The sequence below is a fragment of the Octopus sinensis genome, linkage group LG4 (genome assembly GCF_006345805.1).
Source record: "Octopus sinensis linkage group LG4, ASM634580v1, whole genome shotgun sequence".
NCBI lineage: Eukaryota > Metazoa > Mollusca > Cephalopoda > Octopoda > Octopodidae > Octopus > Octopus sinensis.
In genome coordinates, this window is record NC_043000.1 from 147,631,780 (window position 1) to 147,659,303 (window position 27,524).

At 35.3% G+C, this 27,524-nt stretch overlaps 1 protein-coding gene and 1 long non-coding RNA gene across 9 annotated transcripts in view; both read left to right on the forward strand.

The window, feature by feature from the left end:
- LOC115210282 (E3 SUMO-protein ligase PIAS2) overlaps positions 1-27,524 on the forward strand; it is a 150,395-nt gene that overhangs the window by 97,328 nt on the left and 25,543 nt on the right. For 4 of the 8 annotated variants that reach the window (XR_003881433.2, XR_004998907.1, XM_029778780.2 and 1 more), the window contains 3 exons: positions 8,662-8,745; positions 19,503-19,634; positions 21,466-21,550. Coding sequence is in view for 6 of the 8 variants with exons in the window: in XM_029778780.2 (XP_029634640.1) it covers positions 8,662-8,745; positions 19,503-19,634; positions 21,466-21,550 (301 nt within the window). In the remaining 2 variants the exon portion in view is untranslated. Of the gene's footprint in view, positions 1-8,661; positions 8,746-14,434; positions 15,269-19,502; positions 19,635-21,465; positions 21,551-27,524 lie in introns of those variants that run through there. The other 4 variants (XM_029778782.2, XM_036502543.1, XM_029778784.2 and 1 more) reach the window with 3 other exon arrangements.
- LOC118763151 lies at positions 24,179-25,606 on the forward strand. The gene is made up of 3 exons (XR_004998909.1): positions 24,179-24,644; positions 25,139-25,143; positions 25,243-25,606. It is a non-coding gene; the product is annotated as an uncharacterized LOC118763151 (long non-coding RNA).

A 27,524-nucleotide genomic window follows, 5' to 3' on the forward strand; every position in this document is an offset into this window, starting at 1 on the left:
ATGTTTACATGTTTACAAAATAAAATCCAAATGACCTAAAAGTGTGATACTATCATTCCTGTTTTGTTCTTTACCATTTCTTATGGAAAACCGTCAGCGCAATATTTTTAGTATTTTCTTTCCAGTTTCCAATAAGACAGTATTTACATTTCTTTTCTTAAATGTTCGAGTCTTCTTATACGTTGTCCATTACTTCTCCCTGTGCCACAGTTTTACGTGTTGCCCTTTTCACTTAGATTTTATTCCTACAACATTCGGATTACTCTATCAAATATATTGCATATTTATTCACATTGTTTTGAATTTATCACACATAGGGGTGGCTGTGTGGTAAGTAGCTTGTTTACCAACCACATGGTTCCGGGTTCAGTCCCACTGCGTGGCACCTTGGGCAAGTGTCTTCTACTATAGCCTCGGGCCGATCAAAGCCTTGTGAGTGGATTTGGTAGACGGAAACTGAAAGAAGCCCGTCGTATATATGTATATATATATGTGTGTTTGTGTTTGTCCCCCTAGCATTGCTTGACAACCGATGCTGGTGTATTTATGTCCCCGTTACTTAGCGGTTCGGCAAAAGAGATCGATAGAATAAGTACTGGGCTTACAAAAAATAAGTCCCGGGGTCGAGTTGCTCGATTAAAGGCGGTGCTTCAGCATGGCTGCAGTCAAATGACTGAAACAAGTAAAAGAGTAATCTTGCAGCTTTGAGATTTCAGTGATGTGATTGTTTATTTTTAGAATGAAATTGTGAGAGGCTGGATATGGCCGATATATTTTCACAGGAACATATTTTAGATTTTTAGACATTCAACAGAATATAATGGAATACACTCAACAGAATTATATTGCAATACATTACCGATTAACCTTATTTAGTTTCATTATTACCTGTATCATCAGATTTTGAGGTGTTTGAACCTTCCTACCTGATGGTCATGAATTCAACACTTACTGCTTCTATTGTCCTTGCCTTTAATTCAAAGCTTTTTACTGTGCTTTCTTCAATCTGTTCATCTGCCAACAGATGCCATTTTACTACAAGGCCGATTGATTAGCAATGGGAATGGCACATATCTGTAGTAGATATTCAGATGAACAAATATGCAAAAAGTATTCTCATGTGCTTTCATGAAAAGTACAAATAAAGCAGCAGAAAGAAAATTATCTATAAATATATTTAATGAAATCCATGTTTGTTATGAAAACATCGAGACATGTTGAAAATGGAAGTCTTTGTAAACTGCTTTAAATTGGTATTGCAATACAGTTGATGGTATACCATAGAACCAGTTGTGGGTTTGGTAGTTTGTGTATTGTCAGTGATACTTTACTTTGGCCTAAGTTTTTTCTGCTGATTTCTTAGCTAGTTCTTCAAAGAAAATAATAAATGAATAAATTCTTGTAAAATACAAAGTGCTGAGAACTTTTCATTGTAAAGTGAGAATTTCTCAACAAATTGAATGGTCAGCTTTTAGGAATGTTACGAAACTACATCATAGTCTTTATGCCTCTTCAAAAAATTCCGAGTTAAAGTATTAATGTAAGATTATTTTTATGTTTTCATCAAAAAAGCCATAAAATTTTATTTTAACAATAAAATTTAAGTTTATTTTAAAATTAGAATATCTTATAGCAGCTGTATTCAGTTCTGTAAATTTGTTTTGAAAACAAGTGCATAGTGCCTTTCTAAGATATTTCTAATATAGACATAAGGCCAGAAATTTAGGATGAATTAAATCAACCTGAGTACATAACTGGTATTTTTTTCTTTTGATTCTGGAAGAATGGATGCAAAGTTGACCTCAGCAGGATTTGAACTCTGAATGTTAAGTGACAGAACTAAATAATGCAAGCATTTTGTTTTGGGTTCTACATTTTGATTAAGCTGGAATTGGTTCACCCTGAAAATAAGTTGTTAGGGAATTGTGGCTAATGTTAATACTAATTAGAAAATGCTAAACCTTATGACTTAATTGTGAATTGCAAATAATTGAAGTAATCCACTGCTATTATTTGAACACATAATTTATGCTTTAGAATAAGTGCAAAAGAATTTACTTTTATTGATTTTATTTGGGTCAATTAAACACATTTAAGAGCAGCATTTTGCATGGCAAGTTATACTAATAATTGTTCAATGTATGTGTGTGTGTGTGTGTATAGTACAATGCAGTAATTGAGTTATTAGATTAAAGGATTGCTTGGTTGAATTTCCATTTGCTTTAAGGACTAAAATCAGGCTAACAAAGACAGGAAAAGAACTCTGATCTTTGTTTAGTTCTGAACTACTTAGCAACATAAATAATAAAAGGAGCAAACAGAGCCACTAACTAGATTCAAATTAAGCTTTCCATTGTTTATCACCCAGCATGCAATTATAGATACATGTTTGAGTATCATTAGTAGATCTATTGTTTTTTTTCTATTTAAAATTGGTACTGTAATGTCTAGTATTACTTCAATATTAAAAATGTATATTGGTTAATTTATGATTTATTCAACAACCTTCCTATTTTTGTGCCACAAAAGTAATCACCATTCTAACGAGACAATGTAATGCGTGTACGAGTGTGTTTAGAAATTTAAATAATTGAACTCAGTTTTGGCAGTTAATGTTTCTAGTAGCAAATGAACTATGAACAGCATAAGATTAAACAAACTATATTTAGCAAAAGTTTATTGTAGTACATACATAAATAAGTATACAAAAAAATTTTATACAAAAGAGTAAATGATATTGTTAATTGCTCTGTCACAAAAATAAAAGCTACATGAATATAGTTGTTTGACCGTCTCTCATATTACATTTGAAGACAGCTTTTCATGACATCTCTCTCTAAATTCATTAACCTTGATGACTTCAATGCACACAACTCCATCTGGCCCTGCATTCCTTACATATTAACATAGCTAACAACACATCAACATTAGGTAATCTCTTTCCTCATCTAAATTCTTATAAATGTTACCTAATCCACTGACACACCTTTTTTTTAATGAATATGATGTAAGGAATACTCTTCCATTAAATCCACTATCTTTACTAACCTGTTTTCCTTGTACATATTTCCCAATGGGTGTAATCTCTCTGACCTGGTTAATTATTTGCCAATTACAAAAACCATCCATCTTAAAAATAATCCTTAGCTAAGTCAGAGTTTCTGACAGCCACCTAGTATAGTTTATAGTGCTACCATTTCTCATTTCTGGGATTTGCAGTTTGCAGTCAGATTGCCCTGTTACAATTTGTCAACAGCAGTTCTTTGACCAAAATTCTGTATAGTGTATCATAGAGTTTGAGAAGGACCCACCCACCCCCAAAAAATCCTACAAGCTGTTACATTCAGTCAACATCTTTATCTGCTTCAGCAGTAGTAAAACAGTTAATACACATGCCAAGAAAATATACAACTTTGTGTTCTCTTTTTTTTTTCTGATTATGAATAAATCATGACTACAACATTTGGGAACTCATAATCTGCGACCATTTAATTATAACGTAAAACCATGTATTTATAGCATATCTTAAAAGACTGTCTGTTCAGGATTAGAAGTTACTTCAACTTTGAACAGCTGTTGATCTTATATCACACACTGTGTCTCACACTGCAGTGGTGCTTACATATCTGCTACACACAATCATTCTACATCATATTCCAAAAGTTTTTCGACTGATTGACAAAACTTCATTCATTAGCATACTACAACCAGTGGTACAATGACAACGTTGTATCCTTTCTCTTGCTATTTTATCATTGCTAAAATTATTCTTGCTTCTTTGAACCAACAAGCTTTGTATGACTACCACTAACCCATCCTGCTGAACTTGCAAGCTTTGTGTTACTACCAAGCAATCCCACCTGCTTTTCTATCTCACCCCATAAACTCTGCACTATATGTTTTGCCTGAACCTTTATGACCAGCACTGCAACTCTCTGAAACACTTTGCCTTTCCTGTGTGTATGTGTATATATATATGTATATATATAGTCATAAGCATGCATACACAAAAGGTTTCTAAAAGCAATTGATAGCTTCTGTTACCTAGCTAATCTACTTAGTTGTGTAGCTGGGTATTTTAATGGTTGGAAAAAGTTGAAGGAAATGTTACCTCTGCTGAAAATAAATGGATTCTCTCTCCAAGTGAAGGGTAAATTGCATGATGCTTGTGTACAAAGCACAATGTTGCATGATGGTAAAACATGAATGTTGAATGTGAGAATATGCCAAGCTTGGAAATAAATGAGGTGAGCTTGCTCTGCTACATGTATAAATGTTAAGTGTGCATGAATGGAGTACAAATGAACTAATAGAACAACTGAGTTTAAAAGGAATCAGATTTAGAATGAAAGAGAGATTACATTGTTATGGATATGTAATATGTATAGTGGATGATGGCTGGCTTAAGAAGTGCTGATGATCCAAGTAAGTAGAAAGAACCTGCTGAAGAGGAAGACATGGAAAGGAGTGGTGAAAGCTAATCTCAAATGGCCGAATCTCGAAAAGAAAATGATAAAGGACACTACAACAATAGTTATGACTGAAACCAGAAATGATTTAGGAGGATAAGTTATGTTGGTCATTTACTGTCCTTGACTGCAAAGTAATTTGCTTGAAATTAATATCTAATATGTAAAGAAAATCTGCTGATATGGAATTACAAAATTCAATATAATAGCATCTAATTCACCAGACAGCAAAAACACACATGGAGTCACCATAGGTGGGTACTAAAATAGGTGTCAGCTTGCTGGAGCAAGGGACATAACCTGTCTTGAATGAAAACGCTGTTCAAGATACCCATGTTGTGCTAAATAATCTCTGTATATATAAACGGCAAAATGTCTGCGTGTGTGTCCTTTATACAAATCCACAATTTTTCAGTTAGACGGCTCGCACTTTCTATGGTCATTCAAAACCGTCCAAGGGTGGTCGTGCACATCTTAACATTTCCCCAGTCACCCCGCAAAGCTATTAAAAAAATCAATAGAAGGGACTTTTTTTGTGAATTTTCTATCCAAAACCCAATCAAAATGCCCGAAACTTGATACACCAATTGAATGCCAGCTAGCTGTATGTGATTGGTCAGAGATTTGGACAGTACTCGCGTGTATATGTGCATGCACGCAGCTGTATATGTTTCTTTATTACCCACAAGGGGCTAAACATAGGTGGGGACAAACAAGGACAGACAAACGAATTAAGTCGATTACATCGACCTCAGTGCGTAACTGGTACTTAATTTATCGACCCCGAAAAGGATGAAAGGCAAAGTCGACCTCGGCAGAATTTGAACTCAGAACGTAATGGCAGATGAAATACGGCTACGCATTTCGCCCGGCGTGCTAACGTTTCTGCCAGCTCGCACGCAGCTGTATATACATGCACCATAACCCAGCAACGCCGGGTCATAACGCTAATCATACATAAAGCATAAATGTGGACAGCAACGTTCCAATATTAACAACAAACAAGATAAAGACAAATATCCGTCAAATGTAAATAATGTACACCATTCCTCATCTCTTAAATATAGAACTGAACAACGTTCCAATTTCAGCATTAGAGATTTGGTTGACTGATTAAGCAACTCATTTCCTAACCCTGTTATCCATTTTGACCATACCATGCATTTCTACCATAATTAAATTGTGAATTAAATGTAGGTGAGTACTGTGTAGAAGCTCAGCACCCATCAGCCATGGGTGTGTTAGTGGAGCAGTAGTGGCAGTGGCAGAATTAAACATCAAACAAAAATACCTTGTGATATTTCATCCTCTATTTTAAGACCCTTAAACCATGGGTAACTTTGTCTTTCCTGTTAGGTGACTGATGAAATAAATTAACAGACCAAATACTGAGTTGGTGTAATCAAACTAAAACCATGAAAGGCAGTGCTGTATCATGGTTTTCAGTTCAGTCCCACTGAATGGCATCTTGTGCAAGTGACTGCTATAATCCTAATCTGACCAAGGCCTTGTGAGTGAATTTTGTAGAGAGAAACCAAAAGATAGCAGTTAAGTGTGTGTGTGTGAGCATGTACTTGTGCACGTGTGTCTTAGTCTTCTTGATTTGGTATCATGCGCTAGCTGTAAGTAAATGATACTGACATGCAAATGGTGCCTTCCATTTCCAGTCTCCTAAGAAAACATCTGGCCGGGTTAAAAATATTACTTGGCTTGCAAACAGCTGAGGGTTATTGGTAGGAAGGGTATCCAGCCATAGAAAATCTACTGCAAGGAATTCTGTCTAACCCATGCAAACATAGAAAAACATCAACATTTAATGTCCATTTTCTATGATGGCATGGGTTGGATGCCTTGAGAGGGATTGGCAAGGCCTGGGGCTACACCAGGTTCCCTAGTCTGTTTTTGCTTGGCTTCTACAGCTAGGTGCTTTTTACATGGCACCTTGGTTTTAGGGTTTTGGTTATGTTGTGGTGGGTGGGTCTTCTTGAATACAGCAATGTGTCACATATTTTGCTCCTCTGTCATCTTCATATGGCTCAGCATTTTGAGATAGCCTTCAAATGCTTTGTCCTATGTCTTCCTGGGTTTCCCTCATCCACAACTTCCCTAGGGATACAAGTAAATGCTAAAACAATAATGCTGATGCAATGATGATATCTATAGAAAGGTGCAGACTTGGCTGTGTGGATGAAGTTTGTTTCTCAACCACCTGATTTTAGGCTCAGTCCTACTGTGTGACACCTTGGGCAAGTATGTTCTACTATAGTTCTGAGTTGACTAAAGCCATATGAGTGGATATGGTAGAAACTGAAAGAAGCCCACCATGTGTGTGTGTGTTTTCATTTTCTCTTGTGCTCACTGCCTTGTAAACAATAACTTAACAGTGTTATTTGCTTCTACGCCACTCCAAAAGTATGTCCAGACTTCTTGATGTGCCTTCACTTATTGCATGTCTTCGTCTGATAAGATCCAATATGTCGAAGAACTTCATCAGTTGCCCCTTTCCAACACCAACCACTTTACAGCATGTACTGGGTACCTTTTTTCATGCCACCAGCATTGATGAGGTTGCCATGCAGCTTGCAAGACTACAAAACTTGAGTGGATGGAGATGAGGCATTAAAGTATGAGATTAGGAGGCAGAGTAGAATTGGTTTCTTATTGTAGAAGAGCTACAGGACTACTCACCTTTTAGGTGAGAGTAATTGAATGGAGCTGGAAGGAGATAAAAGTAGTGGTGATGAGGTGTGCAGGTAACCCTCAAGGAATGAGGTGTGTACAAGTGAATGGTTAACAGAAGAAACTGGAGTGTAGGTGGGTAGAAGTTGCAATAGTGAGAGATGGAAAATGGGTGAGGAGAGGGGAGTGATGTTAGGTAAGTTGCAGGAGTGTGGGAGGAGAGTGAGCGTCAGGTGGTGGAGTGATCAATATAAAGTATGGGCAGAGAGAAGAGTATTAATGAATGAAGGATGAATAACAAGTGAAATGGTTTCAGATAGTAAGAAAAATAAGTAGCATCAAGGAAGAACTAATTAGAGAAATGATGGGTGGTAGGATTAGGTAGGTCTTATCGATAATGGTATATCACAATAATCCTGGGCCTTTGTAATCTCATGAAGGTCCTGAGATCAGCCTTCACCACTTTGTCCCATATCTCCCTGGGTTTTCCTCTTCTGCAAGTCCTCTCTTGCAAATGTTTGGACCAGGTTTTCAGTCTTCGGATAACATTCTTCCTTACACCTCACACCAATTACAAAGGCTCTGAAAAAGGATCATTAGTCTTCCTCCTCTGACTAAACCATTAAAAGGAAGGTGCATTCAGGTGTGTGTATGCATAATCATTAATATGATTTAGTTCAAGCAAAATGGTACTACCCTTATCCTCTACGGACCCTTCTAAGCTTGTAAGGTTACTAAAATTGATATACTTCTAGAAGTCCATGTCTGTAAGGAAAATATGGGTCGAGTATGAACTCCCTTTAGTGATAAAAGTTTGAATAAAGTTCTTTGAATTGGGTTTATGGTGTGTGATATACTAAGGAGGATGAGTTGTGGTTTGAGTATGCTTGACTTAAGCTTTAGATCAGACATGGAATATTGTTGTTTGTTTGTGGGTATGTATTGACAAGTAGGAGTTTGTTTATCATGCAGATAGCCCCTTTTTTTGCCATCTACAATGTATGTGTACCAGCTGCACTATCACAGATATGTGATCAATACTCCATTGCTTGGAGCATTTTTTTTATCATGTAGAATGTCAGCAACTGTTAAGATATAAAATAGTTTTCGCTTCTCAAAAAAAGGAGGTCTCTCCTTTAGGATACAGTTTTGGTTATGAAAAGGCATCCAAGTTATTAGATGTTTTAGTTTTGTTTTGTTGATGAATGAACAATATTTGTTTGACATGTATGTTTAGCTGCCTTGTTGCTGGTGAATAAATGTGATAGCGTGTGCAGACGTGTTATATAAAAGCTTAAATATTCTCCTTTCTTCACATTTACCATTTTCTCCTTTTACACTACATTTTCTCTTTTCACAACCTTCTCTGTTAGTTTACCTAATGTAATGGTTATAGATGAGGTGTTTATGGTGAAGTATAAATTTAATCAGTATAAGGAAAACCTTATCTGACTTTGATTTATATGTGTTTGGAGAACCATAGCAATAATGGTTCTTATTTTTCAATTTTCAGTAAATTCAGTTAAATCGGAATTGATCAGAAATCTGGCTGTACACCCATTAAACTTAAAGTCTTCAATAGGGATGCAAGGAAAAAGTATGTTTTTACTTTTTTACCCACTTTCTTTTATTTTCACTTTCTCTTTATTTAACACCTGTGTAGATCTTTTATAAAAAAAAACACATTATTAAATATAATCAGATAGCAGATTGTCACTCTTTCACAATCAGTTCTATTTTAACCAAATTTATAGTAATGAATGATTTAGATGCATTTTTATTTATTTAGTATATGCCAGGAGGTTATGGAGAAAATAAGAAAGTAAAAAAATAAGCAAGTAATGAAATGGAAAAAAATTCTGTTCCAATTATTGGTTTTATTTAAGTTCTTTTTTTCAGCCTTTTCAAAACTAAATAGATAGATAAGCAATAAAACATATGTGGATAAAGTGGACAAAAACCTGATGAAATGAACACGTGTGTTGATGAAGATTATCTCATATTTTCAGTTGAGTAAAGAATCAGTACGAGAAAATTTTGAATTACAAATACCTCTATGGATGTTGTGAACTAGATGTGGGGTTGATAAAATTGATAATCAGCTTGAACCTCTACAAATCCATGTCTAATGAAAATATGGGCAGAGGATGAACTTCCCTCTGGTGATAAAAGTTTGGATTATATGCTGCAGATTGCTTTGAGGTTAGGAATGTACTAGTGGTTGAAAACTTAAATGATATCAAATAATGATCTTTGTTATTGAGATTTTGTTAATTAGGCTCAAAAGGGGTAGGGGGGAAGGGTTTGAAACTAATAATGTAGCCCGAGCAAATTGTTTACAAGATGGGAGGTTTTGCTGTTTACTGAAAAGTTTAGATCAATATCTTGGATCCGTGTAAGGATGTGACATAATAGTTCTACAAGAGATACAATTCCTGTGACCAAACAGCAAGTTGTTGATTGCTTTTCCATTCAATCCTTCATATCTGGTACATAGGCTAGCTATTGAATGTTAAAAATTATTTGTGAATTTAACCCTTTAGTGTTTAAGCTGGCCAAATCCGGCCCAATATATTCTACATGTTTTATATTCAAACTGGCGATGTCTAGCCTCTCACACCTAACCTACAATGCCATTCTAAAAATAAGTAATCACATCATTGAAACCTCAAAGCTGTAAGATGATCCAGGATTAATTCAAAACAATTTGAGTGAAAAAGTATTACATTTAACAGAGTAATCTGAACACTAAAGGGTTAAAATAGTGAACAGTGTGGTATGGGTGCTTGCTGTTACTGATAATTAATGCTTCATAATCAAAAATAAAATGTATTCAATTTATGAAAATGAATTATTAAATGAATTGTCAAAGTCACTTTACTGAGGAACACTTATAGATAATTAAAACTTAACAAATATTATTTATGGCAATTATCATCCCATCATTCTCTGTTAAATTTACTCTCTTAAAAATCAATAGATACATATTTTAAATGTATTTCAAGTACACAAAATGTTTTACATACATCACCACTGGGGTGACCTCAGTTTTTGTTGCTAATAACGATCCCTTTAGACAGGCACACTCTAATTGTATTTTAAAAAAAAGGCTAACATACATGAATAAATGCATCACTAGATTTGAGTTCAATTGGGAGTGGTGAGGAAATCCGAGGAGTGGGTGCATGATATAGCTTGCCTGGAGAATGTTCTTTAGACTTGCTCATTTACTGTGAAAGAGTGCTTTTATTTCAGTTGTGCTATAAAGCTAATGTTTATTATTTCACACTATATAATTTTTCACACTATTTTCTGCACTGTCATTTAAAACATATTACATCTATTTAAAAAAAAAGTAAAATTATATCCAAATTTATCCTCTTAAAATATTCAGAGTATTTTGTTTCAGCACTCATGTTATGCTACCATTTAGATTATTTGATTGAAATAAAAACGAACAAAGATTTATTTGATTGGTATTCCACCAGCCTGGAAAGGTACACACACAAATGCCTGAAAATAAGAGTTGTAGGATTCTTGACTAAAATATCTGGAAGAAAGAATAAAAAAAAAAAAAGTTAAAATAGTTATATTTGTATTATTTTTTAATTTTATTTAATTTTCCTTCAACATCATGAAAACACTTGAAACATCATGAAAATATTACTTGTTTCCAGAAAAATTAATTTTTACCACCATAAGTCTCTGCTTGCAAGCCATGTACCACTTCAGTCACCATTATCATGATGTTAGCTCTGTGTAATTTTTTTTTGTGTATCACATTGATAGTCAGATGGCATCATCATGAATATGTCAGGTATATCCTGTCAAATATTTTCTTTTCTTTCTTTTTTTTTTTTTTCATTTCTTTTTCCAGTCAAAAGAAGGAAGACAGTTTCTTTGGGGCCTTTTAAAGTTGAAGGCTTAATGAATACAGTTCCGAGCTTATAAATATTGGCAAAATGATTAGCATACAGTATAAGTAAAAAATAAAAAAAAATTATTGACTGATGATTGTTATAGGAATAAAGAAATTTTTAGCGGACTCACAAGTGCCATAATAATGAATATATTCAAGAAATAGTGAGAGTATGACTTAATAGTGAGCTAGTAAGCTGGAGGCTGCCTCTGGTGGGGGTTTCTTTGTGGAGTTGTTACTTTCTCTTTAGACACTGTTTAATATTAGTAATTTGGTATGTCTCCACATTTTCAGGCACAGAAGCAATATTTCATAATTGTAAAGGTTTTATCTCTCAGTTAATGCTCAAGTCAAATACATTTTAGCTATGGAAAGGACCTTAGTCTCTTTAGTGCAGTTTTAGTTATGGTGACTTCAAGGATGTGGGTTATAAGACAGCAAGAACTAGATTAGAGAATAAGTTGAAGATTTTAATCAATGGCTATTGTGTTGGTTATTTGACAGATTTAAATGCAACATGGATTAAATCAAGAAACACCATTAAAACATCAAATATTCTTGGGCCAAGTCCACATGCTTTTTAAAGAAGGAAACAGTCAATTTGCACTGTGATGTGCTGTAGTGTCAAGGATTAAAGAAAAAAGTTCATTTATTCAACACTTTTATTGGAAGATGTGCCATTTTATTGAAGTTCATCCTATTCATCCTAGTGTTATTAAGTAGATAGTTTAAATGAATAAGTTTGTATGATATGGCAAGAAGAAGAATCTGACATTTTGGGAATCATCATTCATCTGAGAGAAAAGAAATGCTTCAACTTCCCTATGTTTGGTTACAGCTTATTGATGTGGGTTACTGAATGCAGCATTGCTCTTTCATCCTGTAGACAGGCACATTAATGTTTTGACCAATTGCAATTTCCATGGAATAGGACAGTTTACTAGAATTAGTCAGACCACATTGAAGAAAACGAAAAAATTGTGTGTTGGATAAAGCTTTATTTTTCACTTTGTTTGCTAAAGAATATGAAAGATTATTGTTTGACCTCACTGGGAAATGTTGCTTTTGAAGTACTGGAATTATTAGATAGCAAGAATATACTGCCAAGAAGAAAAGTTCAAAAGCAGTGTTGTCCTGATAAAATAGACCTCATGAATTCTTCAGTTTAATAATTTGAAAAGTGCAATAAAAGTATTTTGGTTTATGTCCATGATGCATCTACTGAATTCAGAAGACTGAGCAGTTAAAATGTAAGAACATGTATGGAATTTGCTGAGCTGTCATGGATGTGGATATAAAAGAGATTTGGCCTTAAATGGAGTGTAACATATAACCTAACCAAATTTTAGCCAATAAAAGTCACAGAGAGTGCACATAGGATATTGGCATCTAAAATGTGGCTAAATGCATTACACTATTTATAATCAATCAGCAGTTGTTCTGAGTCAAAACATTTTGGAGTTCTTAAAAGATCCAGATCTTGAAATATTTGCTTTCTTTCAGCATCATCAAGACATAGGAACTAAATACAAAAATAATAGTTCTTTTTTTCCTTTCTTAATTATTTGATACCATTAAAAGAGTCTTAGGACAAACTGAATTTCTAGTGATGCTGCAAATTTCAGAGTGTTGCCTACCACCAGGAGGACTTGAATTCACAACTGCAAGCAAATAAAAAAATACATTCATTCTGCTGCTACATAAGTAGTGATCTGTATATGTGTATAACCTATATTTAAAACAATACAGTATTGTATCACTTAGGCTTAATGATTGTGAAGTTAAGGGTGCAAGATATTGACCTCATGGTCTTAGGTTTACCTTCTGATTTGCACCAATTCAATTTATAATGTATCCAAACTTAACCAGCATGAAAAAATGGATGTGAAACAGTAGAGAGAACTGAAAGATTACATATTAAAATATTTAAAGGACTATTTGATTCATATAATTGTATTTCACTTTTTATTTTTCCATTAAAAACAAATTGTTGAAATAATCTTTAAAAGTATTACTTCCAACCAGGATGTAAGTTGCAACTTTCTATCGCTATTCACATTTGGAAAACGCTAAAAGCAAATGCTTCAATTCAGAGCCCAACGATATTTTGGTCAATGAATAACTTGACATATTTTTCATGGGGAGAAATATAAAACTTTCCTCATAGTGCATGAATTAAAACTGATTTTAAATAGTCATAGAAACTCTCACACTCTTGCGTAAAAACAGGTTTTCTTTGTTTAGGAATGAATTCAAATTTTAGAGCTATTTTTATTATATTTTCCGTGATTATATATTCAAGCACTCATACACCTCATATAGTTAATATATGAAATGCAGAAAGGTGTATGTATGTAAGAGAGAGAGAGAATGTAAGTCTTCATGCATGGGCCTTGGTTTGTTTCCATTTAAGCTCTGCACAACCACACTCACATGTTAAGTGTGTGTGTGTATGTTTGACTTCATGCCAATCGACATCAAGCACTTATATCATCAAAAGCATTCCAGCCGTGCCCACTTTTTTTAGAAGTGGGATTATCCAGGCTGTTATATAATGTACCTTCCTTTTAAATGCGTTTCGTGTACTTTGAGTGAAATTTGGCTGTTACTTCAGAACGATCACTAAGCGGTTCTTCTATCAATGCAGAAACATATTTCCCTAAACCGATACGAACAAAGATTAGTCTTATTCATTTTGGCTCAAGTTCTAATAACGAAATTTTATTTCCTCGCCTCTGTTCCATATGATTGCAACGATTACCTCCCCTTTTTACAACCCTCTGAATGTGACATACTTTTCGTAACCATTGTTTGTCACGAGTCAGATATGTACTTTTTTTTTATACGAACTATTTTTACTATAAATATTTCTCATTTTACGAAAACAAATTTTTTGATTAGGAAAAATACATTTATTTATACTCTTTGTATAGGTACTTTTGGTTTGACGAATAGCAATCGAATTAGGCCTCTGTCAAGGTTCCAACATTTCTAACTTTACTGCATCGCTGTCGAATTCTCTGCTGCTTTAAATAAAGTACATATATATATATATAATTATAATCGGGCCTCTTGACTATATTTAAATTTTATTTTTTGGAGGAAAAGACTTAAGTTTGCGTTGATTATAATAAATCTATTGAACAAAGCCACAATATTGGGCCTGGACACAGTTTGGTAGCACAAAGTATTAAACGAAAGCAGGCTCAGATGTAGCAGCATTAACGACGACAGCAGTAGGAGTTGGTGGTGGTAGTAGGTGTAACAGCAGCCGCCGTCGGAGTAGCGGTGGTAGTAGTGTTCGACAAGGAAAGGAGCAGCTGTATTAACAACAGCAGCAGCAGCGGCAGTAGTACAGGAGTAGCGGTTGCAGTAGCAGTAGTGTGGTGGCGGTGGTGGTAGTAAGTTTTTCCTCTGAATCTTACGAACACAACACTGTTTAGACGGTCGGTCAAGTAAACAATTAATTTTTTTTCCTTTATCATACCGCTTGGCTCCATCCGCGAGACCCACACACACAGACCAAATGAACTACCCCACTCACGGACAGGTTATGCTGGCCCTGGACTTGCTACCAGAAACGCTAGGTTCTGACCTTTCTGCTAACTTTGACTTCTTTTCCCCCGCTGCTTTCCCCCAGAAACTAATGGATGCCACTTTCTCGGCCGACTTCGCCCATTGAGACAGAGAAGGAAAATAATAATAATAATAATAATGTACAAATAACCGCGAATTGACGGGAGAGTCGTCGTCGTCGTCGATTGCATGCAAGTTTTAGACCTAATTATCTATCATTTACTGCTGATTTAATTTGTTTCTTTAAAAATTTACCCTGCGTATTTTGATGATAGAGAGGAGAAAACAATCTGGTTTTTTTTTTTTTTTTTTTTAATATAGAGTCACGTTGTTAAATTCTGGGCCTTTTATTATTTTTTTTTTGCCCCTAATCAAATATATATATCAAATATATAATCAAAAAATCTCTCCTTGTCCTCCCAGCTCGGCATTTACAGGAGTTGTGAGTGTGTGTAAGATTATATATATTGTATTCCATTTGGGTGTTACCATCATGTTAGAGTAATAATGGCGCCTAAAAAGTCGACAGTGTCAAACGTTCTTCCGTTTCATGTAGTGGATAAAACGGCTTTATCACCGGGATATACGCATTGGGACCATCACGATATAATTTATACTAAAAGTGGTAAGTCTATGGAGGCGATTTGCACCTCTCAGAATTTGTACATTTCATAAAAACTAATGATGAAGCTGCTGCATTGTTTGAGGTATATGAGGTAGTAAGAAGAAGAAAACTTAATCCTGCTTTTAAAAATATATATAAATATATATATATATATATATATATAAACACAGCAACACAGCTCACATATATATATATATATCTATATATATCTTTTTCTCTCTCTCCGGTGGGTGCTTTTTGCTGCGATGGACATTTCTTGTTCAGTTTGTGAATATCAAAGTCTCAAGTCTCTCACTCTTGCTGGAGAATATATATAGCTTTACTACAAATATATATAATGGGGGCCTTTTATATATATATATGTGTATGTATATATATATGTGTATGTATATATATATGTGTATGTATATATATGTGTATGTATATATATATGTATGTATATATATCTATGTATATATATATATCTGTATGTATATATATATCTATGTATATATGTCTGTGTATATATATATATATATATATATATATATATATGTGTGCGTGTGTGTATATATATGTATATGTAGGTCCCGGGTTGAGTCGGGGTTAACCACAGTAAATAAGGTACTCAATACATTTGCAGAGTAACGTAATTTATTTTATAGAAGGAGCCTTCTACAAGGACTAGAAGAACTGTTCCATTCGGATTAGAAGCTCCTTCTATAAAATAAATATACATATATATATTATATAGGTTGCTGGCTTTTCGATTAACAATAACAACGCTGTTAATGGATTATCTTCGTCGTCCAGAAACGGCCTCCAGAGAAACTAACTAAAAAGAAATCCCTTAGGTTTAGAGAACGAACACAAATATTGCTTCTTTATTTATTCCTTGTTGGGGAAATAAAAAAAAAAAAAGGTTAGTGTTGTTGTTGGCTGACGTTGTTATTATAAAGAAAAGCTAACCAAGACGAACTACTAAAGAAAGAGATTTCATTCCTGATCAGATGAAAAAAATATTTCTTAACACTGCTATTTTCTGCTAGTATGCAAAAGCGACTGTTTATAAAAACTTGAGCAAATTATATATATAGATATAGGTATATATATGTATATTGGTATATGTATATAGGTATATATATATATATATAGGTATATATATATATATATATAGGTATATATGTATATAGGTATATATGTATATAGGTATATATGTATATAGGTATGTATGTATATAGGTATATATATATATACACCATAGTGTCTCGTTGCTTGTTGGAAAAATACTTCGTTATTAGGGGGAGTTGAAATGGTAGTTTTTTTTCTCTCTCTCCTTATTTTTTGTTCGAAAGATATTTCTTTTTTTAATATAGTTTTAAATGTAATTAATTTTTGTTTAGTTTAACGGAATAAGAATCCTGTTGACTGGAAAAGTTATGCAAACGATTTATAATCCAGTCTTGATTGATACACGAATCTTTTTCTCGTATATACAGTCAGCATTTTTAGATAATATATAAGGTCTATATAATGGTCATAATAACTGCTATAAAAATACGATCTAGATTCATCGAAAATTAATATATTTCATTCGTCCACGACTCTATAAAGCAATGACGTATATATATTATTACTTTCGCAGACATAATGTGTAGCTTTATGCTGAAAGAGATTTAAAATTAATGTGAAAGTCAGTAAAACTTTTGTGTTCGTGCTAAGAAGATAGTAAATTCGAAGTAATTTCGATCTTAATTGCTATTCTTGAAAACAACAGCAACCTTTTTTTTTCATGCAGATTATCAAAATGTCTTTTCTTCATATGTTTGGAGTATTTAAACTCTGGGTACTCTGTAGGTAGATTACTCCTTTAAACTTCTGGTCGATTACTCAAGAGTTTGTATTTGCCGTCAATATTGTGTAGTTCCCTTTCGTCAAACAAATTTTGACTCTCCCGCAAATAAATTTATCGCCTTTGCTTATTTATGATTCCTAATTAAAGAGGAAAAACGACAATATATTCTTTCCGCAATAACCAAACTAACATTTATTTATTAAAAAAATTTTTTTTAATGATAAAGTTTCAAATCGAAGTCTTGGGTTTTGTATTACAATTGTCAAACATGGCCTATTAAAGAGAAAGTGTCATCCATCCATCACTCTCAAACCCTACACTCGTTCACCTCTAAGATGTGGTTACTAATTATTTCAACTAACATCTCTCTTTCTCTCTCTCCTACACTCTTTCTCTATCTCATTAAATTATAAAAAAAAAACAATTTCTAGTATTTCTTGATCATAACAAGTGATTTGTTTTGTCTTGAATAACAATGTCAAAACTTCAGTTTTGTATAGATTGTTTTTATTTTTCAAATATTTTAAGCATAGAATAGCCCCTTTTCCCCCCCTTCCAATGAAAAAAAAATGCTATTTTGACAATGTATTATAAAATTTCTGTATTGTAACCGATTTTCATTTCTTCTTGCTTGGACTACCCAGACTTATAACTGCGAGATTGAAAAAGTGTACAAGTAGAAATGAGACTTATTATTATGATTATTACTACTATTATCATCACTATTACTGCTACAGTTAGATTTTCATCTTTAGATTAAGAAGTCATTCGAATTATAAAAGCTAATAGTTTGGGAAAAACCAGGAAAAAGAGATCTGATCTTCACACAGAAACTTCCATATGCAAATATGCAGAATAACAAACGACTTAGGCAAAATAGTGCGAGATTGTAGCCACCATTGTTTGGTAGGGAAATTGACATATTGGTTGGTAGTAGTTGTGGGTTATTGCGATAGACTGCCTAAAATAGTCACATTTGTAGGTCGATTATTTTCCCCCTTTCTTTTAATAATATTTGGATTTTTCTATAGTTATTCAAATGTTTCTGTTAGGGGAGGGAGAGGAAGAAGGAAAAAAAAGAGGCAATTATGGCGAGAGTAATTTCGAATCTTTATTTGTGGCAAATTGCATTTGGCTTCTTGCAAAAAAGGCCAGCAATAATATCGGAGACATGTTGTGGTATTTATACTTTCTCTCCAATAAGCAATAAATAAATCGAGCAAATTCCAGCTGGGAACGAAAACTAGGTTGTGGTTAGTTTTCAGTGAATTGTTTTTTATTATACGTGTAAGAGAATATATATACAAAAGCTCTCACAAACTAGTTTCGGTTCATATAGTTATTACTTCCGCTCAGCTTTTTGGAAGGAGAAAGTCTTGGCTGTTAGTTAATCCATGTTTAGTTGGACTAACCATTTAGTTAAATGCATCAGCTTGCAAAAGAAATGAATTTGATTTGCATGGGAATGGATGGATGGGTATTGAAAGGGACTTCCGAATTGATAATTACTAAGTTAGATGACGTATAGTTCAGATCCCTTGTAATATAAACAACATAAACCTTTTTTTTTAATAATGGCCGTAGAGCGCCGGACAAAATGTTTGTCTATATCTAGTTAAGGCCGTTTATATTCTGAGTGGGGCCAGTAAAATGAGTCAAAGATTGATGTAATCAACTGCACAACCACTCCCAAAATTTATGGCTTTGTGCTTAAATTAGAAATCAGTACGTTTGTATTTGTTAGAAGAATCACCAAGGCTGTTATATAAAATGTACTTGGATCTGACAAAATTAGCATTGAGGACGTTTTCTCTCTATATTAGTAAATAATTCATGTGGCGCTGATTTAGATGTTGCATTTGTAAGAAAAATAATGGGGATGCTATAAACCTAATAATGCTTTGTATACATATGTTTATTAACTCTATTACTTCCGGCTCTTGTGCATTTATACATGTATGTTAGCCTTTTTTTTTTTAATACAATTAGAGTATGCCTGTCTAAAGGGATCGTCTTCAAAGTGAAAATGTTATTACATGGCTGACATAATGTGCAATTTCAGTTAGTCAACACTGCACAATACACTCAGCAAAGTCTCAATAAAAATGAAAATTAACTGAAGCACTTCAGCTACTTCCTCGTTGGAAATATATAGTCATGAAAGAATAAATAGAAGAATTTGTACAAAAGCTTGTAGATATCTGGAGAGATATAAATATGATAGGTATCCTAGATTTACTCTTTATGGAATTTGATTTTAGTTATCCTGAAAGACAAGACTCTTTTTTTGCTGTTTGCTATCCTAGAAAAAAGTATATTCAATGAATTTACTTCAATTTCATTTCTTTTTGAAAAAGTAAATTGTTTCCCAATTAATATGTTTCTCTTTTATTTATTCAGGTCCAATTGATTTTAGCAGTAAGCACAATCACTCAAGTCCTGTGAGTTCATTACCAGTTCATCCAGATGTGAGGTTGAAACGGCTACCGTTTTATGACATTTTAGGAGAGCTTCTGAAACCAACTAGTCTGGGTACGTATGCTAAGAAAAATAAATTCCGTTTGAAATACTGTATTTTGTCTCTAGTTAAGCATTAAGCACTATTAACGAAGAGTTATATCCCTTCAAATTAAAAAAAAAATTCATGTGAAGTGTTTTGATTTTTACTTTGGTCATTCGATAAACAGAAAATATTTCAGTATAAATATATAAGCGGTGCCTTAATACTGGGTAATTCTTTTTTAATTTAAAAAATCTGAATTTAGGTATACTAATGTAATCTTTGCATGCGAATTCTATTAGCTTAAGTCTTTATGGGATAAATTTTAACTTATAAACAATTGATATCGTCACATGTCTGTACCAGATATTGTTATTGAAAGAGAAATGTGCATAGAAACTTGACAGATTTCGTTAAAAGATAAAGTTGGGAAGTGTATATGAAGTTACCGATTAGAATTCATCATTAATAGCAACTACTATTTTGAGTATCTTGTAACAGATGGCTCATGAGTGTTTTTTAATAAGCTTCCTGCTTTGTTTCATGTGAGATATATTTGACTTTAAAGTATATCATCATTATGAAGACTAATTTGAGATGTAATTATTTGCCTTTATTTTACATTGATTTAGTTTTTACCTGAATATCTTCATATTCTAATGAATCACTGAAAAGATATGGACTGTTGTGCAAGAAAATTTTTACATCTAAATATATATATATAGGAAATCTAATAATGTCTAAATTTCACAAATTAGTCTTTACAGTTTTTTTCTTTTCCTCCAGAAATTTAGTAAAATGAATACTATATGTATATTATGAAAATCTAATCCACAAAACTGGTAACTCTTCAGCACAGTAGGACTACCATTAATGAAATTAGTATTTATGTTGAAATTAACTACAGGATGGTGACAAGGTGGTTGAAATTCATGATACCTTACATTGGAAATAAAGGTTCCAAGTTTTGAATTAAGGGAAATGTATATATGTAGGAGCAAGGCAACTGAAGATGATTGAAGAGAAACCAATTGAACAAAGAAAAAAAAGTAATAACTGCAGGAAATTTTGTGTACTTACCTAGATTTGTGCAAAATATTTCAATACTATAAGCTTAAAAAAGCTATGTGAAGAGTAAAATAGACATAAGAAATTCTGAGCATCGAATGTGAAAAATGATCATCAGAGAAGACAGTTAAGATTTTTAGAATTACTTATTGATTACTATCCCTGCTCCCCTTAACCATTCTATTAGGTTGTCCCAAAAGTTCATAAACACTTGCGAAAATTGAATTTTTACTCGCCAAGTACTAACAAAAACTACAAAAAAAGTACATGCAGTAATGTAGAAATGTCTGGAAAGTGAACATGCTTGTGTGTGTATGGAGGGGAGAAAATCAAGTGTAGTGTTGGCGAATCTCAGGAAGCATGGAAGTCTTGAAGGATGCAGTGCTCCGATAACTAACAACCGATGCCGGCAGTTTGTTCCACGCTTCAGCAACTCTCAGCGTGAAAAAATGTTTCCTGAAGTCATGGGAGCTGTGCTGTTTTCTTACTTTGTAAATATGTCCACGGGTGTTAGATGGGTGGAGTTTGAAGAGGTGCTCAGTGTTATTGTTTGTGCGATGGTTGATAATTTTTTTCTACGAACTTTTGGGACAACCTTATATTATGAAATGAGAATGGTTCTTATTTTAAGCCTGACAGATTGAGAGAAACGGAGAATGTCTTTTGTAAATAGGTGTTATTGTAAGTGTGCGTATTTGCACTGGAGGTTTAAAGTTGAAATTTTAAATTGTCATCTTTTGATTTCTCTATTAACCTTTTATTTGATATATTTTGTTTTCTATTTAACTTTTGCAGTCCCTAAACCTACTGGTCGTTTTCAAGAAACATTCTTTATATTCCATCTCACTCCTCAACAAGCACAAGATATTGCTATGTCCAGGTAAATAATGTCTGCGTGTGTTTACTAGTTGACTATTAAATTGTTAGAATCTAAAATATTATTGGTGGCTAATTAAGTTGCTGATAATATAATTTTGCTAGTTTTCTTCTATATCCTCATGTTAATAAATTCCTTGTGGGTAAAGTTAGGCGAAAAATTGTCCAGAAGCTGTGTGTGTGTGTGTGTGTGTGAGAAAGTGCAAGGTTGAATGACCAGGGTGTTCAACACAAAAGATTGTGGGTTCAATTCCTGTGCCAGGTGACATGCTCTTGAGCAAAACACTTGATTTCATTTTACTCCAGTTCACTTCACTGTAAATGAAATAGCCATTATGTCTGCCAGGTCTACTGTAAATGAAATAGCTATCATGTTCTGCCGGGTCATGGATGAGCAGATCAAAAGAGCATACAACAACTGAGGACAAAGAGAAACTAATTTGTAAAATAACGTGTTCAGCTGTATATCTATATCAAAGAACAGCCAGTGCCGGTGGCACATATGAGAACTATCCGAACGTGGCCGTTGCCAGCCTTGCCTGGCCTCCGTGCCGGTGGCACGTAAAAAGCACCCAGTACACTCATGGAGTGGTTGGTGTTAGGAAGGGCATCCAGCCGTAGAATCATTGCCAGATCAGACTGGGCCTGGTGCAGCCTCCTGGCTTCCCAGACCCCAGTTGAACCGGACGCTAAACGATGATGATGACATCAATGGAAATTGTAGCTGTAGCTGTGATCATCATTGTTCGACCGTGGTTGAGACAATGGAATTTACCATGCTACGCCAAATTTCACGGTCCATCATGGCATTACGGAGGTCCTGTTGCTGGATGCCTGTATCCCTGGAGATTACATCAGGGTAGGAGAGTGTGCGCCCTCTGGTATTGCGAGTAGATGGCTTCCAGAGGAAAAGAGTAGAAATTACCTCTTTTTCAGCTCTACAACAATGTCCAGCAAACTGGACTCCCTTACCTTTCACAAGAGATGACACAGGTGGTAGTTTCCCATATATTTGCATTTTGGTTGGATGGCGCTTCCACGAGAGATTTTGAGCTCTCATAAGGAGGCGAGTGTAGGTTCCATCCAACCGCCTCTCAAGCTTCTTTGATAACGTCCGGGTTTCTGAGCCATATAGTAGAATTGTGATATAGCTGTGATACCAGGCCATTCAGCAAAACACAGTTTCAGTGCAACCATGGTCACAAATACAAACCAAGATCAAACAGCCCTATCCATACTGGCTACAATTCCTACAATGATGTAGCTCTGGCAGGTTCTAATGTGTGCCAATGATGCCCTTAGATATAGTTGTCTCGTGTTTTTGAAATGAGATATGTTGGGGATCACATCATCACAATAGATGTTCTGACAACTACTTTTAGGTCATAACAGCTTTAAGGGAAGGAACAGATCCTGTGGAAAACTCCCATTGCTAAGTTTGAATAACATGTCCATAGTTCTGAGGTTCTTGCAGAAGTGAGGGTACACAGTAAGGCTGTCTTTGCTCATACCTCCCAGTGATAAGGGGAATAATGGGATGTGGTCAGCAGGTTGGTGTTTATGCAGAGCTGCCCATCACTTCTGTTTATTTTTTTAGTTCTGCTCAAAGTTCTCATAGGGGAAGCCACTAGCATGGTGAGTTTATTAAGATGCTTCTGTCAGTTAACCAAATGGTTCAGCTGGATCTTTTTTCGTTTTGGTTCTGTCGATCATGAACTGCACTCTTATAAACTTGTACTTGATGGTCTCCTGTACTATATATATGTGTGTGTATGTGTGTAACAATAATGAGCTAAGGGAAATAACTCTGTAGATTGCGGCAGTGTTTGAACAAAGACAAATCTAACGAGATAAATACTTGATTTATTGAAATTATCTCTACTTCCAGAAAGGCTTGGTGACAAGTCTCAAGAATCGAGAACTTTCCAAAATGACCATGCCATTAAAGAAAAGATATATTTCGACTTTTTGGGAGACAATTGGACAGTTGTAGAAATGTTTTCACCTTAATACACAGCTGTTGCTCAACATTGTCTCCAGCAGATCGAAATATATTTTAGCTGTACAAGAAATTGTAGAGTACATTTATGGCAATAAGTAATACGAATATATGTACAGTGGGTGGGTTTGTCCCTGTCCCATGCTGACATGGATTGGACTTCGACTGGATCCTGTGTATCCAAGGCCTGCATCAAGCTCCAATGTTTGCTTTGGCATGGATTTTACAGCTGGATACCCTTACTCTTTTACTTGTTTCAGTCATTTGACTGCGGCCATGCTGGAGCACCGCCTTTGGTCAAGCAAATCGACCCCGGGACTTATTCTTTTGTAAGCCCAGTACTTATTGTATCGGTCTCTTTTTTGCCGAACTGCTAAGTGACGGGGACGTAAACACACCAGCATCGGTTGTCAAGCAATGCTAGGGGGGAAAACACAGACACACACATATATACGACAGGCTTCTTTCAGTTTCCGTCTACCAAATCCACTCACAAGGCATTGGTCGGCCTGGGGCTATAGCAGAAGACACTTGCCCAAGATGCCACGCAGTGGGACTGAACCCAGAACCATGTGGTTGGTTAGCAAGCTACTTACCACACAGCCACTCCTGCGCCTTCTTTACACTGCTTTTTTTTTTTTTTTTGGTGCTGTCTGTTCCATTGACGTTGCCTTGCATTTTGCAGTGCTACAAACCCTGGAAGGTTGGGGGGCAGTTTCATGCTAGAAGATGAGGTTACTATGAGAGAAAGAAAGCTGTGCAAAGCAAGTTCCTGCAGCGATATCTCTGCATGGCTACTAATATATTATAGGGAAAATGTGGAGAGGGGTTAAACGAAAAATGATCAGTAGAAGCTGCAAAGTATAGATGAAGGTGAGAAGGTGGCCCCAACAAGGCACAACCTGAGTAAATGTGGGTGGGTGGTTTCCACTATACTCACACAGTTAACACTTGCTAAACCATACTAGTAAGAGATGATGAAGAGTATCTGGTTCTGCCGGTTATCCAAGTTAGCTGATTGTGTGGGTTATATGATATTGGAAATATATACTGTATACAATGAATGTGATAATCTAATAACATTACAGAAAGCACTGAGGTGTGGCTGTGTGGTAAGTAGCTTGCTTACCAACCACATGGTTCCAGGTTCAGTCCCACTGCGTGGCACCTTGGGCAAGTGTCTCCTACTATAGCCTCGGGCCCACCAAAGCCTTGTGAGTGGATTTGGTAGACGGAAACTGAAAGAAGCCCGTTGTGGCCATGGGCGGAATGCACCAATCCGCCCGTGGCCGATGCCTGGCTCCAGTGCAGGTGGCACGTAAAAAGCACCCACTACACTCACGGAGTGGTTGGCGTTAGGAAGGGCATCCAGCTGTAGAAACATTGTCAGATAAGACCGGAGCCTGGGGCAGCCTTCTGGCTTCCTAGATCCCCGGTCGAACCGTCCAACCCATGCTAGCATGGAAAACGGACGTTAAATGATGATGATGATGTTTGTGTGTCTGTGTTTGTCCCCCCCTAGCATTGCTTGACAACCGATGCTGGTGTGTTTATGTCCCCGTCACTTAGCGGTTCGGCAAAAGAGACCGATAGAATAAGTACTGGGCATGCAAAGAATAAGTCCCGGGGTCGAGTTGCTCGACTAAAGGCGGTACTCCAGCATGGCCGCAGTCAACTGACTGAAACAAGTAAAAGAGATGTTAACACTGCACTATGTAAAAACTAAGGTGATAACTTATCCAACTCATAGAAATATGTGTGTGACTGAACTGGAATTGCATCAACGTTGGATGGGTCGAGATCATCAGCAAGGTTAAGGTAAAATGACTAATGAATTTCAGTTGTTTACTTACTAATACTAATTTCAAATAATGAATCCCTTTAAGTCTCTAAGATGCTGATCATGTTCTTGAACATCAGTTTCTTTTGATAATTCATTGTACAAAATGTTATCCAGGGATTCTTGTATAACAGAAAAAGTTTATTTCTTGGGCAGTATCAAATTATTAGTTCCTTTTGAAAAGATGCTTAACCCTTTCGTTACTGTATTTATTTTGAGATGCTCTGTATTTCTTTCAATTACTTTAAATATGACAAAGAATTTAGTAAAATAACTTGGTTATCATTCAGCTGGTGTTAGGAACATAAATTGTGACTACGGTTTGGTGGAAAATTTTAATTCAAAACTTATGGAAACAAGACATTTGCACTCAGAGCCAGAGCCGGTTTCAGCCGGGTTGGTAACGAAAGGGTTAATCAGTGAAATATCACAAATTGCAACTAGTTGTTGCATATTGTACTTATTTTACGGTATAGACTCGGCTGTACTGACTTGTCTGGAATAAATGTTACTCTGAAAATATACAAACTGGGCTATTTTGACCTATTTAATCTTTAATGCTGAATGCAATATGAAAACATATTAGATTATGTCATAAGGCTGTAAGTACCTAATTTGTTTCAGTTTATAGATTTTCAATAGATTTATACATACTTCTCACTCACAAAATCTTATGAGTAACAGGCTGAGCATTGAACCAAGAAGAGGAGGTGTGAATGAGAAAGAAAGTGAATTAAGACGTTAGATAAAGGGGCGTGCAGGCTGCTTGAAGGAGTATATTTATTAAAGACAGTCTAAGTGCAAATGATACAAGATGTGCCCTAGTGAAATGCCATTCACCTTTTGACAGGCGGGTGGATACAGTACTCTTAGAGCAATTTCCCCATTATCATTTTTATTTTTCATCACAAACTTACCATTTTTTGTGAGTGAGGAACTCTTGCATAACACACTACAATGCTGAAGTCAACACTGAGGGCCCCTCTTAGAATTGAGGTGTGTGTATAATTGTAAATAAATGTGCATCTATATTTGCAGATGAGTACATCTCTATATATTTGCATGCACGTACACGTGTGTGCAGGCATGGCTATGTGGTCAAGTTCATTTTGCAACTACATGGCTTTCTGTCCCATTGCATTCGCTTTCTGCAAGTGTTCTTGGAGCCTGTTTGCACACATATACATATCTTCAATATTAGATACTTATGTAATACCAAACCTCGATACTGCATGGATTGAAATCTTTTTTGACAGGACACTAGTATATAGTTTTAGTTATTTAGGTTAAGTTTCTTAATTTGGGTAGTTACAGATCTGGTGTTGCTTTGGTACATTGGTTAATATGGTTGGTTTAAAGCAGGTGTAGTGTTTGAACCACATGGGCAATGTTACATTTTTATCTTGTGTGTATCTTGGTCTGCCTTGACATTGCATGCTAATGTAAACAAAACATCATCATCATTGTACAAGCAGTGTCATTTGTTTACAGTTTTCTGTGAAGACAGGCGTGACTTTGTATTGTGTTCAAAGAACTAGGTAAATTGTCATACTTAGGAAAAAAGGTGTGGATTGGTGAGAACAAGAGCATTTGACCATAGTAAATCTGCCTTAGCAAATTTTGCCTGACCCATGCAAATACTGAAATTTGAATATTGAAGCAATGTTAATAATAGCTGTAGCTCCTGTTGCCTACACTGGCTTTGTATTCAGAGTAATAAAACATCATTTAACTTATAATAACTCTAACATTATCCAAAATGAATGAAATTTTGTTAGCTCTCCTTTAGCTAATATCACTGATACATGAATGGAAATTGTAGCTGTGATACCAGTGCCGGTGGCACATGAGAGAACCATCCGAACGTGGCCGTTGCCAGCGCCGCCCTGACTGGCTTCCGTGCCGGTGGCACGTAAAAAGCACCATCTGATCGTGGCCGTTCGCCAGCCTCGCCTGGCATGTAAAAAGCACCCACTACACTCATGGAGTGGTTGGCGTTAGGAAGGGCATCCAGCCGTAGAAACATTGCCAGATCAGACTGGGCCTGGCGCAGCCTTCTGGCTTCTCAGACCCCAGTTGCACCGTCCAACCCATGCCAGCATGGAAAGCGGACGCTAAACGAAGATGATGATGATGAAG